At 38.4% G+C, this 14,223-nt stretch overlaps 2 protein-coding genes across 4 annotated transcripts in view; one reads left to right on the top strand and one right to left on the bottom strand.

Annotated features, from left to right (window-relative positions):
• The window catches only part of LOC109910684 (lysine-specific histone demethylase 1B), a 59,271-nt gene extending 55,418 nt beyond the window's left edge, over positions 1 to 3,853 (top strand). For both annotated transcript variants that reach the window (XM_048606668.1, XM_020509914.2), the window contains one exon: positions 1,883 to 3,853. In XM_048606668.1, coding sequence (XP_048462625.1) covers positions 1,883 to 1,966 — 84 coding nt within the window. In that variant the 3' untranslated portion in view covers positions 1,967 to 3,853. The remainder of the gene's footprint in view (positions 1 to 1,882) is intronic.
• A 6-nt stretch (positions 3,854 to 3,859) lies between these two features.
• dek (DEK proto-oncogene) overlaps positions 3,860 to 14,223 on the bottom strand; it is a 36,658-nt gene continuing 26,294 nt past the window's right edge. For both annotated transcript variants that reach the window (XM_020509916.2, XM_048606687.1), the window contains 3 exons: positions 12,626 to 12,774; positions 10,101 to 10,169; positions 3,860 to 4,485 (listed from right to left, as the gene is read on the bottom strand). In XM_020509916.2, the coding sequence (XP_020365505.2) occupies positions 4,474 to 4,485; positions 10,101 to 10,169; positions 12,626 to 12,774 (230 nt within the window). In that variant the 3' untranslated portion in view covers positions 3,860 to 4,473. The remainder of the gene's footprint in view (positions 4,486 to 10,100; positions 10,170 to 12,625; positions 12,775 to 14,223) is intronic.

The raw sequence follows: 14,223 nt of genomic DNA on the forward strand, positions 1-14,223 counted from the left end.
ATTTTAATCCTAGCTATTTTAATTCACCTTGAGATTGTGTCACTGGAAAGGTCTGCATTGGTTGCTGATCTCAAATTGCCCAAGAAAATGGTGACAAGCAACCTACTTTAACTGCTGCAATTCATGTGTTGTAGTTGCATTACAGTGCTGTTGGGTGTACAGTTTTGGATTTTTGAGCCAGCAGTAGTGAAGAAATATGTAGTGATGTAGTCCTAAGTCAGGATGGTGTATGTTTATATATATATATTAGTTGCAAGTGTTATTACCGTGTGCTTGGTGCCCAGTCCTTTTTGATGGAAGTAGTCATGGATTTGGAAGGTATTGTTGAAGGAGGCTTTTTAAGTTGCTGCAGTATACCTACCAGTGCACATTGCCTCAATGTGTGCAGTAGCAGAGGAGTTGAAAGTTTTTAAGGTGGTGGATGAGGTGAGAATCAAGCAGGCTGCTTTCTTCTAAGTGCTGCTGAACTCTGTTTAGAGCTACACTCATCTTGCCAAGTGGTGAGTATTCCATCAGATTCCTGACTTGTGTCTTAAGTAGAAGTCAAAGTTATTTCCTGCTTCTGCTCTTATGGCCATGATGTGGCTGGTCTAGATAGGTGAATATAACAGGGAAGTAGTTAGCTTCTGTATAGTGATATTTGATTTGTCATTTGTCGGCTCAAGTCTGTATGGAGGCACAGATTACTTCAGTCGTCATGAATGATACTCAATACAGTAATCATTCATGAAAATTTCCATTTGACCTTATCAAAAAAAGAAGCAGTTTAAGATGGTTGAGCTGATGACACAGGAATTTGTGCAGTAAAGGACAAGGTGATTGGGGTCCATGAATGACTACAGCCAATTTCCTTTCTGCCAGTTATCACTCAAACAAGTGTTGGTCCCTTGATTCTGCTCATTTTGATTGAACACTTGATTAAATGCTGTCTTGACGTCAGTGAACATCCTTAGCACCACCTCTGGATCTTAGTAATTTTCTCCAAAATTGGATTTTTCTTTTTAAATTCACTTGTGGGCTGGCCAGCATTTGTTGCCTTTGAGAAGGTGTACGTCAGGATATTTTGTGGATCCTCCAGCTAGTTGTTGAATCACTCATTGTTCAGGATTGCATGTATTTTAAATACAATTCTGGCTGTCCGTGCCTTGTGTACTATACTAATTTTTCAGTGCAGATGTCCATGCATGGCACTGACTTGGAAGTCAATGTGACATGTTGATGGCTGTCTAGTCACTGAGCTTAGGAGGAAACTGTGTAGGTCAGTTCTGAATTTCCCATTTAGCACCAATGTAGTGCAAACAAACAACAGATCATGGGAATTCTTAACCAGGACTGTTGGTCACTCCTACCACTAATGAGACTGGCATATTTGATTGTGGATTTGTCACTTGTTTTCACATCTAACAGTAAATTGACTTGCTTGAAAGATACTATCTAAACGTTGTGAAGTAAAATCTCTTATATACTTCAATTTGTGCAAAGCAGGTATGGTCTTAACAGCAAACTATGAAAGCTACAGACCCAAGTATTATGATCAAAAAAAACTGCGTCCTAAAAATATCTTTGAAAATACTGGAAGGTTGTTCAGCATAAGGTAGCTCGGTCAGCACCTGACATTAGTACAAAAATTTGATTTGAAACAAAAGAAAGATGGGAAAATGAAACCTAATAATTACATTTTAGATGGATCTGGTTTGCAGTTCCAATTTGTAATATTGCTTTTAGCTTTTAAAATAACCAGGCTTTTGCATAGACCAGCAGCTGTATAGGTTGAGAACAGTTGCTGCACATTAGTGAAATCAAGTTGTTTAACAAGCAATACTCCAGAACATTTTTGTCCATTTCACTCAAGTTTAAAAATGCATTTCTTCTTTTTATACAGGCAACTAATCGACACTTCCCGCAAACTGTTACTGGGGCCTACCTGAGTGGAGTCAGAGAAGCAAGTAAAATTGCTACATTGTAAAAGATGACTTTGTAATTTATAACTTAAGCCACAAGAAGAAAGGTGTACATAGTAGAGATTCTGCACTTCTAAAATTATTGCTGATTCCTATGCAGGTCTCAAATTTTAAAGATCACGGAGAAATTCTTTGCAAAGCTGGTGTTTGAGCAATATTATGTACAAAATGAATATTACTTTCAAACTGTCAACAAGTGGCAAAACCTCACATGAAGACAGGGAAAACCATACCAATGGAATACTCCAGTTCCATTTATAGATGGTGTGAGCAAAGCCTCCTTCACACTAATTTATTTGATAAAGTTACTGAGCAGGGTTCACAATGTTAACAAGTGGTTGTACTTGACAAGAGTCACCAGTTACTTCACAGGATTTGAACTATGCAGTTTGTGTTTTGTACAATTAGCATCTTTTGATTCTAATATGTTAAAATAGTTGTTGCAAAAGCTGACCAGGGAGAGTGGAAATGGCTAGTTAAGGAAACATTCAATTTTGGCCGTCTGAATTCCAGCAATTAAAAATCAGTCATCCAGCAAACAATGAAGAATACTATTTTAAGATAAAATATAAACTGTACTCCTTTACACTTCGTTTACTAAACTAAAGCTGGTTTCTTCCGGGAAGGGTTTCTAACACTTAAAGCACCCACTTAACCTGCTGGGACAAATCCTGTTGCTTTGAAATTGCTGAGCAGTAGCATAATGCACCTGAGACAGAAGTAGCATCTCTGGAACAAGTCACAATGTCAGACTGAGGTAAACTATAATCTAGTCTCCACCCTATTTGAAAAGCTGAAATTTGAGGCAGACTTCATTAGAATGATAAATGAATAATTTCTTTCATTTAATAAAGCTCCTGTGATTTGTGCAGCAAGACTGACTGACTGCCTTTTCTACTCTGTTAACCTGGGCTATTTATTCTATTGTAAAGTGTATAGAATGGGAAATGCAAGGATAATCATCCTACTTGAACAAGGACAAAGCTCCTGCATCTTTGATTTTATATGTGGTAAAATACAGGATTTTCTGGACCTGTAATTTTTTAAAATCCTGTATATAACTTGATGTAAATATTTAGTTCATAATCCGATCACCTGTCTGCAACCAACAAATAAATAGTATGGAGTCAGATTCTGTTGAACAATGAGTTATGCAAGATCAGTAAGATAGTTTTATTTACCAAGCAAGTGGACTAAATTAGTCTCAAACTCCATTACTAAGAGCTCAGGTATTTCACTCTTAACAGCTGTCCTCCTATTCTACTAGTCAATTATACTCGACTGAAATGATACTAATATGGTGAAATGTATCTAATTTGTTGCAAAATTCAAGCCAGTTGCATAAGTACCAAAAAAATGCTGTTTACTCTGCCAATGAGTTTTTCACAACCACTTCAAGTCAGGGATCAGTAATACTCAAGATACCAATCTACTGCGAATGCCTGTTAAGTGATATTTATGTTCTATGTTGTACTAGTTATTTCTGCATCTGGTTTTCAATGTAAATTGCATATCATGACATAGCAGAATATCAGTGTCCACCTTATAAGGACAAAAGGTACAACTGTAACATCTGGTCTACCAGTTTCAATACTAAAATTTGATTTGAGATTTAAGTAAACTGATTGGTTAGTTCATTTGGTGCTTAAATCCCAGAGTAGACAGAACAAAAATTCCATCAGGAATACCTTTGTATTGTGATAACATTTAATTGTTAGTTAATGCAACTCAGTTCCTGTTTTGAGCATTTGTTTCTCATCATTTTAAATGGGCTTGCAAGATGGATGTTCTGCTTTTTCCATTAGAAAGATTACTTTCTGTAAAGCATTAATGATTTTGAAATGTCATTTGTTCATCAAAAGGTGCTCAAGTAAAATTAAAACATGAACTGCCTTTTCTTTTGTGTACAAAGTTTTATTTACTCTTGGGGAATTGGGGCAGAAATTGTTTAACAATCTTCAATAAGTTCTACAATATAAGAACGTAACTTACAGAAGTATACATACTGCATCGCCAATAAAACCTCCCCCTGACAAGATTAAAACCGTAGCCTTACACTGAAGATGTTTAAATACAAAAACAAAGGTAAAAATTAAACTGAACAGAGCACATGCAAATGTGTGGCAACTTAAAGCTACAGAACAGGCTAAAATATTTTTTTCCCAATTCATTTAGCTGGATTCTAGCTGGTGAAAAACAAGACCTGCTTAACCTCTAAGCAATGAATGTACTAGGTAATTTTATTCACAGCTCTAGATTCAAATGTACACTTTCAAACATTTAAAAAAGCTAGTAAAGTAACATAAAATTCAAGTCTTAAAAGTCAGATCTATAGCAATTAGTTGAAAGATGTTCAATTTACATTGACATGAGACAGATTCAACATAAATCTCACTGGTTTACAAAGAAATACATTCTCTTCTCTTTGTGCTGGTGCTTAACAATCCCGCTTCTCAATCCATAGGAACATGGTAATGGTGCGTTCTTAACACTTGAACTAGGAGGAGTTTCATCACGAAATCAACTGAAAAAAATAAACATACTATTTACTAATGGGCTAATCATGAATATATTTAAAATTGTGGAATACACAACAAACATCAACTCAAGTTTATAATCATCACTGCACCAAGTCTTACTTTCTTTCGGCCTTTTCACTGACTGCAACTCCTACCTGTTAAGGTTACAGATCTGACTGATGGCAGAGAATGTGAAGATGTGTAGTAGTTCCTCTTAGGTACCTTAAAACTAGAGGGAGGAAGGTGATTCTTCTCAGCTATTTTCTACCTATGATAGGCATTACTACATAATTTGGAGCATGCTTCTGAAAATTAGTCCAACAGCCAACATGAAGATCAGTGTTGTTGACTCAAGGAATACTAAGTTCACTTAGTTATTTTTCATTGGTTAATTCCATTCCTGGTTTTAGTAAAGGGGGGAAAGTCAAAGAACTAACCCTTGATATAGTTCATAACAAACAGATTTATAGCATTCACCTCAAGTTAATTGAAACAAGTGATGCCTCCAAAAGCAGAGAACTCTGAAAAGCAATTATTATAAAATGCAAAATGTGATTGACAGAAGTACAGCGAGGAAGATAAGAGTGCTAAATGCCATTCTCCAATTTTAAAACTGCTTTGCTCCATTATTGCTCAGTTGGCCAAGTTAATAGCTTTTAATATTTACTCCAACCACAACAAGTACATATTCACTGACCCAGATAGGTTTTTGTCCTGGGGCTAGGGTACTGACGCCAATGTCTTAGTTATTAGATTTACCAAGGCTTTAATTGGGGGAGTAGTGTTGATTTGACAAAGGGGAAAAGTAAGCTTACAAAGCAAGAGGATAGGGTAGCTGTTTCGATAATGATAGCCAGAGTGTGACAGGAAGGAACCAAATATGCAAACAAAAAAACAGCAACAAAAGGGATAAAATAAAGGGGGCTCTTTATTCAAAAAGAAAATAGATGGATTGACTGCACAATGTGGGTGAACAGTATGATCTTACAGCCATGATTACAAGGAGATCAAAGCTGGGACCTAAATATTCAAGGGTACATGACTTTCCAGAAGGATAGTAGGAAGGAAAGGGTGGTGCGGTAGCATTGTTGGTATGAAACAGAATATGTATGATCACAAGAAACCGTCTTGTGGCAGAAGATGTAGAATCCATATGGATGGGGGTTAAAAAGAAAGAAGACACTAGCAGTTGTCTGTAGGCCCCCAAATAGTAGTTGTACAGTGGGATAGAAAAAAATCAGGAGATAACGAGGGCACATAACAAAGGCACAAGTGACTTGAATCGTCATTTGTTGAAAATCAAATTGACAAAAGGAAGCCACGAGAAGAATTCGGACTACATTCGGGAAAGCTTCCAAGAACAATATTTTGTGCATCCAACCAGAGATCAGGCTATTTTAGATCTGGTGACGTGTAATGCAGCAGGTATATTAATATCATAGGCAAAGATTCCCTTGAAATAGTGATCATAACATTGAAGAATTTGGGTTGGAAACAACAGTATTACGCTTAAATACAGGCAAGTACAAAGGAATCAGGGCCTGGCTGGAGTGGACAGGGAAAGGAGTGTAGCTGAAGAGGCAGTTGAGGGACGTTGGCAGACGTTAAAGAAGAAATGTTAATGGATCACAGTAAAGGCATATTTTTAGTGAGGAAGGGGCTAAGTCATTGATGGTTAATCAGGGAGGTTAAGGATAGCCATTAGATTGAAAACAAAACTGACAATGTGGCAAAGATTAGTAGCAAGCCAGGGAATTGGAAAAGTTTAAATTTTAAAAAAAGAGAACAAGTTTCTTTCATTATAATGAAAAGAAAGTCAAAGTGAATATGAGCCCCTTAGAGAAGGAGGCTGAGGAAGTAATGGGAATCTAGGAAATGGCAAAGGAGTTGAAGCAACACCTTCCATCAGTCTTCACCGTAGAAGATACTAACAGCTTCCCAAAATTACTAAATAGTCAAGGGGCAAGAAGAGGAAGAGGAGGAGAAATAAATAGAAATATCACTACAGGAATAAGTGCAAGGGAAACTAATGAGGTTAAAAGACAAATGAGACCCTTGGACCTGATGGGATGCATCAAAGACATTGAAAGGAAACAGATAGTGGATGCACTGGTTGTAATTTTCCAGGAATCCTTAGATTCTGGAAAAGTCCCTGAGGATTGGAAAACTGCGAATGTAACATCTTTGTTAAGAAAGGAAAGGAGACAAAACAGTGGCCGGTGAACCATGCAACTGGTGAGGATGACAGTCAGCACAAGTACACAGACAGGCTAAGCTAGTGGACAAAAATTTAGCAAATGGAATACAATGTGGGGAAGTGTGAAGTTATACACTTTGCCAGGAAGAACAGAGGACCTGAATATCATTTAAATAGAGGAAGACTGGCAAAAGCTACAAAATAATGGGATTTGGGAGCCGCAATCCATGAATCAAAGAAGCTAGCCTCCAGGTTCAGCGGGTAATAGGAAAGGCAAATGGAATGCTCATCTTCAAAGAGGAGGAGTATAGAGGTAGACAGCTTTTGATAAAACCATAAAGTGCACTAACAAGATCACTGCTGGAATAGAAGAACATAGAACTGTACAGCACAGTACAGGCCCTCCGGCCTACAATGTTGTGCTGACTTATTATCCTACTAAGATCAATCTACCCTACATTTTACTATCCCCCACGTGCTATCCAAGAGTCGCTTAAAAGTCTCTAAAGGATACGACTCCACTACCACTGCCGGCAGTGCATTCCAATGCCCACCACTCTCTGTGTGAAGAGCCTACCTCTGACATCTCCCCTATACCTTCCTCCAATCACCTTAAAATTATGCCCCCTTGTAATAGTCATTTCCACCCTGGGAAAAAGTCTCCGGGTATCCACTCTATCTATGCCTCTCATCATCTTATTCACCTCTCATCCTTCTTCACTCCAATTAAAAGAGCCCTAGCTCCCTCAACCTGTCCTCATAAGACCTGCCCTCCAGTCCAGGCAGCATCCAGGTAAATCTCCTCTGAACCCTCTCTAAAGCTTCCACATCCTTCCTATGATGAGGTGACCAGAACTGAACACTATTCCAAGTGTGATCTAACCAGTTTTATAGAGCTGCAGCATAACCTCACAGCTCTTAAACTCAATTCCCCTGCCAATGAAAGCCAACACACCATATGCCTTCTTTACAACCCTACCAACTTGGGTAGTGACTTTGAGGGATCTATGGACATGGACCCCAAGATCCCTCTGTTGCTCCATGCTGCCGAGAATCCTGCCGTTAACCCTGTATTCTGCATTCAAATTCGACCTTCCAAAATAAATCACTTCACACTTTTTTGGGTTGAATTCCATCTGCCACTTCTTTGCCCAACTCTGCATCCTGTCAATGTCCCGTTGCAACCTTCAACAGCCCACCACGCTGTCCACAACTCCACCAACCTTCGGGTCATCAGTAAACTTACTAACCCACCCTTCCACTTCCTCATCCAAGTCCTTTATGAAGATCACAAACAGCAGAGGTCCCAGAACAGAACCCTGCAGAACACCACTGGTCACTGAGCTCCAGACTGAATACTTTCCATCTACTTTCACCCTCTGTCTTCTATTGGACAGCCAAATTTCCCTGAATCCCATGCCTCCTTACTTTCTGAATGAGCCTACCATGTGGAACCTTATCAAATGCTTTCTACTCACTTCCCCTTAAATTGTCTTCTTGCTCAGCTAAAGACACCAGTTTTTAATGGCCAGGCAATCAGTTGGTCTCTGGGACAACACTGTGCGCAGTTTTGGGCCCCATATCTCAGGAAGGACGTACTGGCCCTGGAGTGGGTTCAGAGGAGGTTCACGAGAATGGTCCCAGGAACGGAAAGCTTAACATTTGAGAAACATTTGAGGACTCTGGGACTATACTCATTGGAGTTTAGAAAGATGAGGGGGGATCTAATTGAAACTTACAGAATACTGAGTGGCCCGGACAGAGTGGATGTTGGGAAGATGCTTCCATTGGTAGGAGAGACTAGGACCTGAGGGCACATCCTTAGAGTAAAGGGAAGACCTTTTAGAATGGAGATAAGGAGAAACTTCTTCAGCCAGAGTAGTGAATCTACGGAATTCACTGCCGCAGAAGGCTGTGGAGGCCAGGTCATTGAGTACATTTCAGACTGAGATAGATAGGTTCTTGATTATCAAGGGGATCAAGGGTTATGGAAAGAAAGCAGGAGAATGGGGTTGAGGAACGTATCAGCCATGATTGAATGGTGGAACAGACTCCGGCCGAATGGCCTAATTTCTGCTCCTATGTCTTATGGTCTTATCTTTCGGCAAAACAGAAATTCAGGTAGGAGACGGGCTTGCTCCTTACAAGTAACCTCTGCTGCTACACATGGATGTAAAAAATGAATGGAACTTATATTTATGCCACACCTAACCACTGGGTAATTTTCAACTATGCCATATGAAATTTAATTGAATGAAGACTGAATGGGTTCTACAATTAGTGAGTAATCCTTAGCATCAGGTTAGAGTCCAGGTAATCCCTCAAAGACCTCTAAACTGCAACATGTGCATGTTTCTTATCAAGGTTCACCACTATAAATGTCCATGTGTATAATTACAATGGTAATTGCCTTTGATAAGCCTTTCAGAATGTACCATTGCAGGTCCCTTATCTAAGGAAAGATGCATGGTCTTTGGCCCAGTTTAGACAAACTTCACTAGCTGATATCAGTTATGGAGGGATTGTTTTAAGAGAAGACATTGACTAGTTTGTGTCTGTACTCATTCAAATATACAAGAGAGGTGACCTTACCTAAGCATGCAAGATTTTTAGGGGTTTTGACAGGGTAGACGCAGAAATGCTTTTTCCCCGTACTTGCAAGTCTAGCACCACAGGACAATCTTAGAATAAGAGGTCGCACATTAAAGACAGCTGAGAAGGAATTTCTCCCGAGGGTTGTGAATCTGTGAACTTCTTAGCTACAGAGGGAAGTTAAGCCTGGGTCATTAAGTATGGTCAAGGTTGAGATAGGCAGATTTTTAAATGGCTGAGGAAATCAAAAGTTATTGCCAAAAAGACAGGAAAGTGGAGTTGAGAATGGTCAGACCAGACACAATCTCACTGAATTGTGGAGCAGACCCAATGGACTCAATGGTCTACTTCTGCTCTTACGTCTTATAGCTACAAGCAAAATTTGTGGTATATTGATCTGATTTATAAACGGACATTAAAAAGTACACATACACATTCATGACCGCTTAAACAAGTCAGGAGAGGCAAGTATTCTCAATAAGCTTACCATTTTTACATAGATGCATTTTCTTAAATTGCCCTTTTATACTGAAATTTATCCCAAATCACATTAAAAATTGTTCCTAGCCTTTAGCCTGAAATCAGGCAATTATAGTGTCAGGGTCATTTTTGGTCTATCAATCCTGTTAGCCCCACACCCTCTAAATCCTTGTAGCCATGTAGGTTTATTTCTTTCAAGCGCACATCCAATTTCCTTTTGAAATCATTAACTGGAATCTACCCCAATGCCCAGTTAGTTTCAATCACAAATTTTCACTTATCAATGCAACATTAAATCGCAGATTCATTAAATAAAGAGTAAATACTAGATTTAGAGAACTGAATACATACCTCTTTCACAGTGTTCTTGACGAAATCTTTTTTGTCAGAGAGGTCATAATCTGGATAGCTGGCAAATACCTAAATAAAACAGAAAATTCACTTTAAGTGCTAAAGAACAGTACATTAGAAATATCAGTGCTGAAAACAAATAAAATTTTGTCTATAAAAACAAAGGCCTATAACACAGTGGCAGGTTCCTCTGTTTGATTCTAGCCTTGGGTGACTGTCTGTGTGGAGTTTGCACATTCTCCTTGTGTCTGCATGGGTTTCCACTGCCTCACCTTAAACCTATGATTTGGGGCAGCACAATGGCTCAGTGGTTAGCATTGCTGCCTCACAGCACCAGGGGCCTGGGTTCAATTCCACCCTTGGGCGACAGTGTGGAGTTTGCACATCTCTCTGTGTCTGCGTGGGTTTCCTCGGGGTACTCCGGTTTCCTCCCACAGTCCAAACATGTGCAGGTTAGGTGGATTGGCCATGCTAAATTGCCCGTAGTGTTCAGGGATGTGTAGCTTAGGTGGGTTATAAGAGGTCTGGGTGGGATGCTCCAACGGTCTGTGTGGACTTGTTGGGCTGAAGGGCCTGTTTCCACACTGTAGGGATTCTGTGTGAATGAATAACCTAAGAGGGACAATGATGCCATTCAGCACATTTCAAAGTATAAAAATATCTGTATATACGAACTGCCAATGAACAAGCACTAAACTGAGCTCATTGCTGATTTGCTGATGTGACCATCTACCCCATTCACATTAATCCACAGTCCCCTACTTCAACAAGTGAGCGTACAGGATACGGACACCCTCACCTACATGAACTATGAAGCAAACAGTACACCGGCAAGAACGGATGACGCTTCAATATCAGGTTACTTCCAATCATCATAAATCCAGTTTCTTATTTGGGGAAACTGTAAAACCTATGGTTACCAGAAAGCAATTCAAGTTTGTTCATTTAGTATCCCATACAATTAGTAACAGGGTACACCGTCCCACAACAGAGAATTGAGACAAACAATAAGAAATGAGCATCTATCTTAAGCTTACTTGCAACAAAGTTAAGGTCTAGTGATCTTAAGGTCTTTCACAGATTAAGGTCTTTCATCAGTGGCCAAATATTTAAGTCTTGCCTTTGACCATTTAATCCCCAAAACAAGCAGTTTTGTCACTTGTAACACCATAGTGTACAAGGCTACAGGTCAAATGTTAGAAAATGGAATTAGAATAGGTATAAGTTTGATGACCAGCCCAGACAAGACGGACCAAAGGGCTCCTTTCCATGCTATAAAAACTGACTAGGAATGCGAATGTGCATTTCTGAAATGACTCAAAATAGAAATGACTTTTAAATTCATGACTCACCCAATACATCAAATGCTGAAAATCTATACTTTTTACTCTTGGGTTCCTTTGCATGTATCATATTTAAGAATGATTTTGTATAGAGATGATTTAGAACTGGAAAGTACAAGAATTGAATACAATGGAAATGCCTACACTGGTTAGATGTCAAACATGCTAGAAGCAGTGAGAATGGATGGAGTTCAATAATTTATGCTGAACATTCCGTAATATCTGACTTATCATTTTAAAAATCAGGTTATGTTGTATCATGACAAAGTAGTTCAAACATGCCACATATGGTACAACGTGAAAATAATTTTAAAATTAGTTGTATTCCATTAAAATCTATACAACTGAATGCCATCTAATGTTATCTGTAAAGATATCACCAGACTAAATCTTGCAGGAGTTATCATTTCTTTGCACAACTAGATATTTGTGTTGCTGAATTCATATTCTTTTTCTTCTGGTTTTTGCATTAAGAAAAAGCTACTGCAAAACAAAATCTTCAATTCTTGACCAATTCTCTCTGTATTGGACTTTGCAGTCAGTGGCAAAATGGTTACACTCACAGGTAACTTTGAAACACATTGCCTACAAGGACTTTTAGATTGTAGATTTTACTATTCCTGACTATTTCACTCCACCATCACCTCAAGGAGATCCAGCAACTCTCATGTCATCAAGCAGACCAAGCAGTAAACCAGGTTAAAAAAAAAGGCATTATAAAGATTATATCATATTCATAGGACCAAGGTGGATGTCACATCAAATATGCTTTATGCCAGTTTAAAAAAAAACTTGGCTGCATCTCATTAAACAAGTTGCAACTTGCCCCCTCCGCCACCAAGGGTTTTTACAGAAAGACCAATAGTACAAATTTAGGAGATTTCATCTACAGAGACTTCAACATGTCACAGTTGGGTGTGAGAGAAAAATTGCTGACAGCAATGTATGTATTTCCATGTTTAAACATCTAGTGATCAAGAAATTGCAGCTCGTTTAAATATAATTTCACCATTACCAAAATTTGACAATTAATTGACTCTTGCAGTTTTTAAGACTTCTAAATGCTTAATCATTTAAATAGACTAAAAGCCCAAGTTCTCTCTTCTTCAGTACTGAGCTTGTTAATATAAAAGAACCATTGCCTCAGATTCCAGTTAAGTTTAAAGAAAAAACATAATTCACCTTTTTGCAGATTTGTTTCATTGTGACTTCTTCCAAGTTTGCATCAACCAATAATTTCATGACTGTTTCCTTCAATTCCTCATCTGTAGGTGGTTTTTTAAGTTTCTTAATCAGAGGTTCATCATCTGAACTATCTTCAGAATCACTTTCTGGGAAACAATGACAAGATGCAAATGTTGCAAAATAAACAAAATGCTGAATGCAATTGTACACCATTTTAGACCATTTTTTGTTAAACTGTTCAAATATGATACACTTTACAAACATTTCCCAGCTGTCATTGCTCAATTTAGCTTGGTTTTAGAAGCTCAAGTTGACTTCTCAGGAAGTGGACATGGTTGGGAAAGAAAAGGTTACATAAGGTGTAAGACTTCATAGTTGATCAATGTAGAAAAAAGGATGTACTTTTAAAGTGAAGATTCAGTCAATTCCAGAGTTATGACCAAATACAAACCATTCCAGGTGTAAAAAAATAATAGTCGATACAGTGTAGAGCTGGAGGAACACAGCAGGTCAGGCAGCAGAGGAGCAGGAAAGTCAACGTTTCAGGTCGGGACCCTTCATCAGGACTCTGATAGTCATATACACCAGCATGAGTCACAGGCACAGATTCCTGCCATTTGGAATTCCAAGAGGAGGCCACAGAAAAGAATGGTCTCAATTAAAATAATTTTTGTATTTTTGTCTTTTTGGTAATGATTTCTTGCCTCCATTTTAATTTTTTGGAATTCAACATTAAACAGTTATAAATGAGACTTGCAATGCCATTGCTTAGCTTACCACTGAAAAAAAATTCAGGTCAGTTCAGTAACAGTTCTCTTGTTTCTGAATTGACCTGTTTCTTTGCACATTACGGCTTACATCTATGGACAGTCACAGATTAATACATTCTTTTCCAGCCTATGCTGAGGGGAGAAATATCAGTCACTAATATTTATCAAAGTGTAACAGCACAGTAGTTAAATGAAGAATTCACATCAGCAACACTGGAGAGCAAGACATAGAACATAGAACAGTACAGCACAGTACAGGCCCTTCGGCCCACAATGTTGTGCCGAACTTTTACCCTAAACGTGAGGTCTATCTAACCTCCATTCCTCCTTATACATCCAAAAACATTGCTGATCAATTGTTAACAAGAACGATTTTCCTCTGGAATTAGCATTTATTCAACACCATATCGTTGACATCACAGTACTCTAAGATTTTTAAAAATATTATTTCAAATTTTAAAACAATTTTTTTTTTTACCAAGAAGAAGCCAGATACTTCATTTTCAGTAGAATTCACAACAAGCTATTTACAGAGCGCCTTTAATGTCCCATGGTGCTCCACAGAAGCTTCATAAACAAAGCATTGTGCCAGTACACACAAAAAAAATTAGGTAACCAGAAGTAGGATGTCTTAAAAGAGGAAACGAAAGAAGTTCAGAGTTCAGAGTTGATACAACGGAAGTGAAGTGAATGGTGAAACAACAAATGGTGCTTAACAGCCAGAATTAAATAAACACATTAAAATTGTGGGTTTGGAAGAAAGAGGCAGGGACAGTAAAACCATGGCAGAATTTGAAAACAAGGTTGAAGAGTTTTAAAATTAAG

The sequence above is a fragment of the Rhincodon typus genome, chromosome 2, assembly GCF_021869965.1.
Source record: "Rhincodon typus isolate 14 chromosome 2, sRhiTyp1.1, whole genome shotgun sequence".
Lineage (NCBI taxonomy): Eukaryota > Metazoa > Chordata > Chondrichthyes > Orectolobiformes > Rhincodontidae > Rhincodon > Rhincodon typus.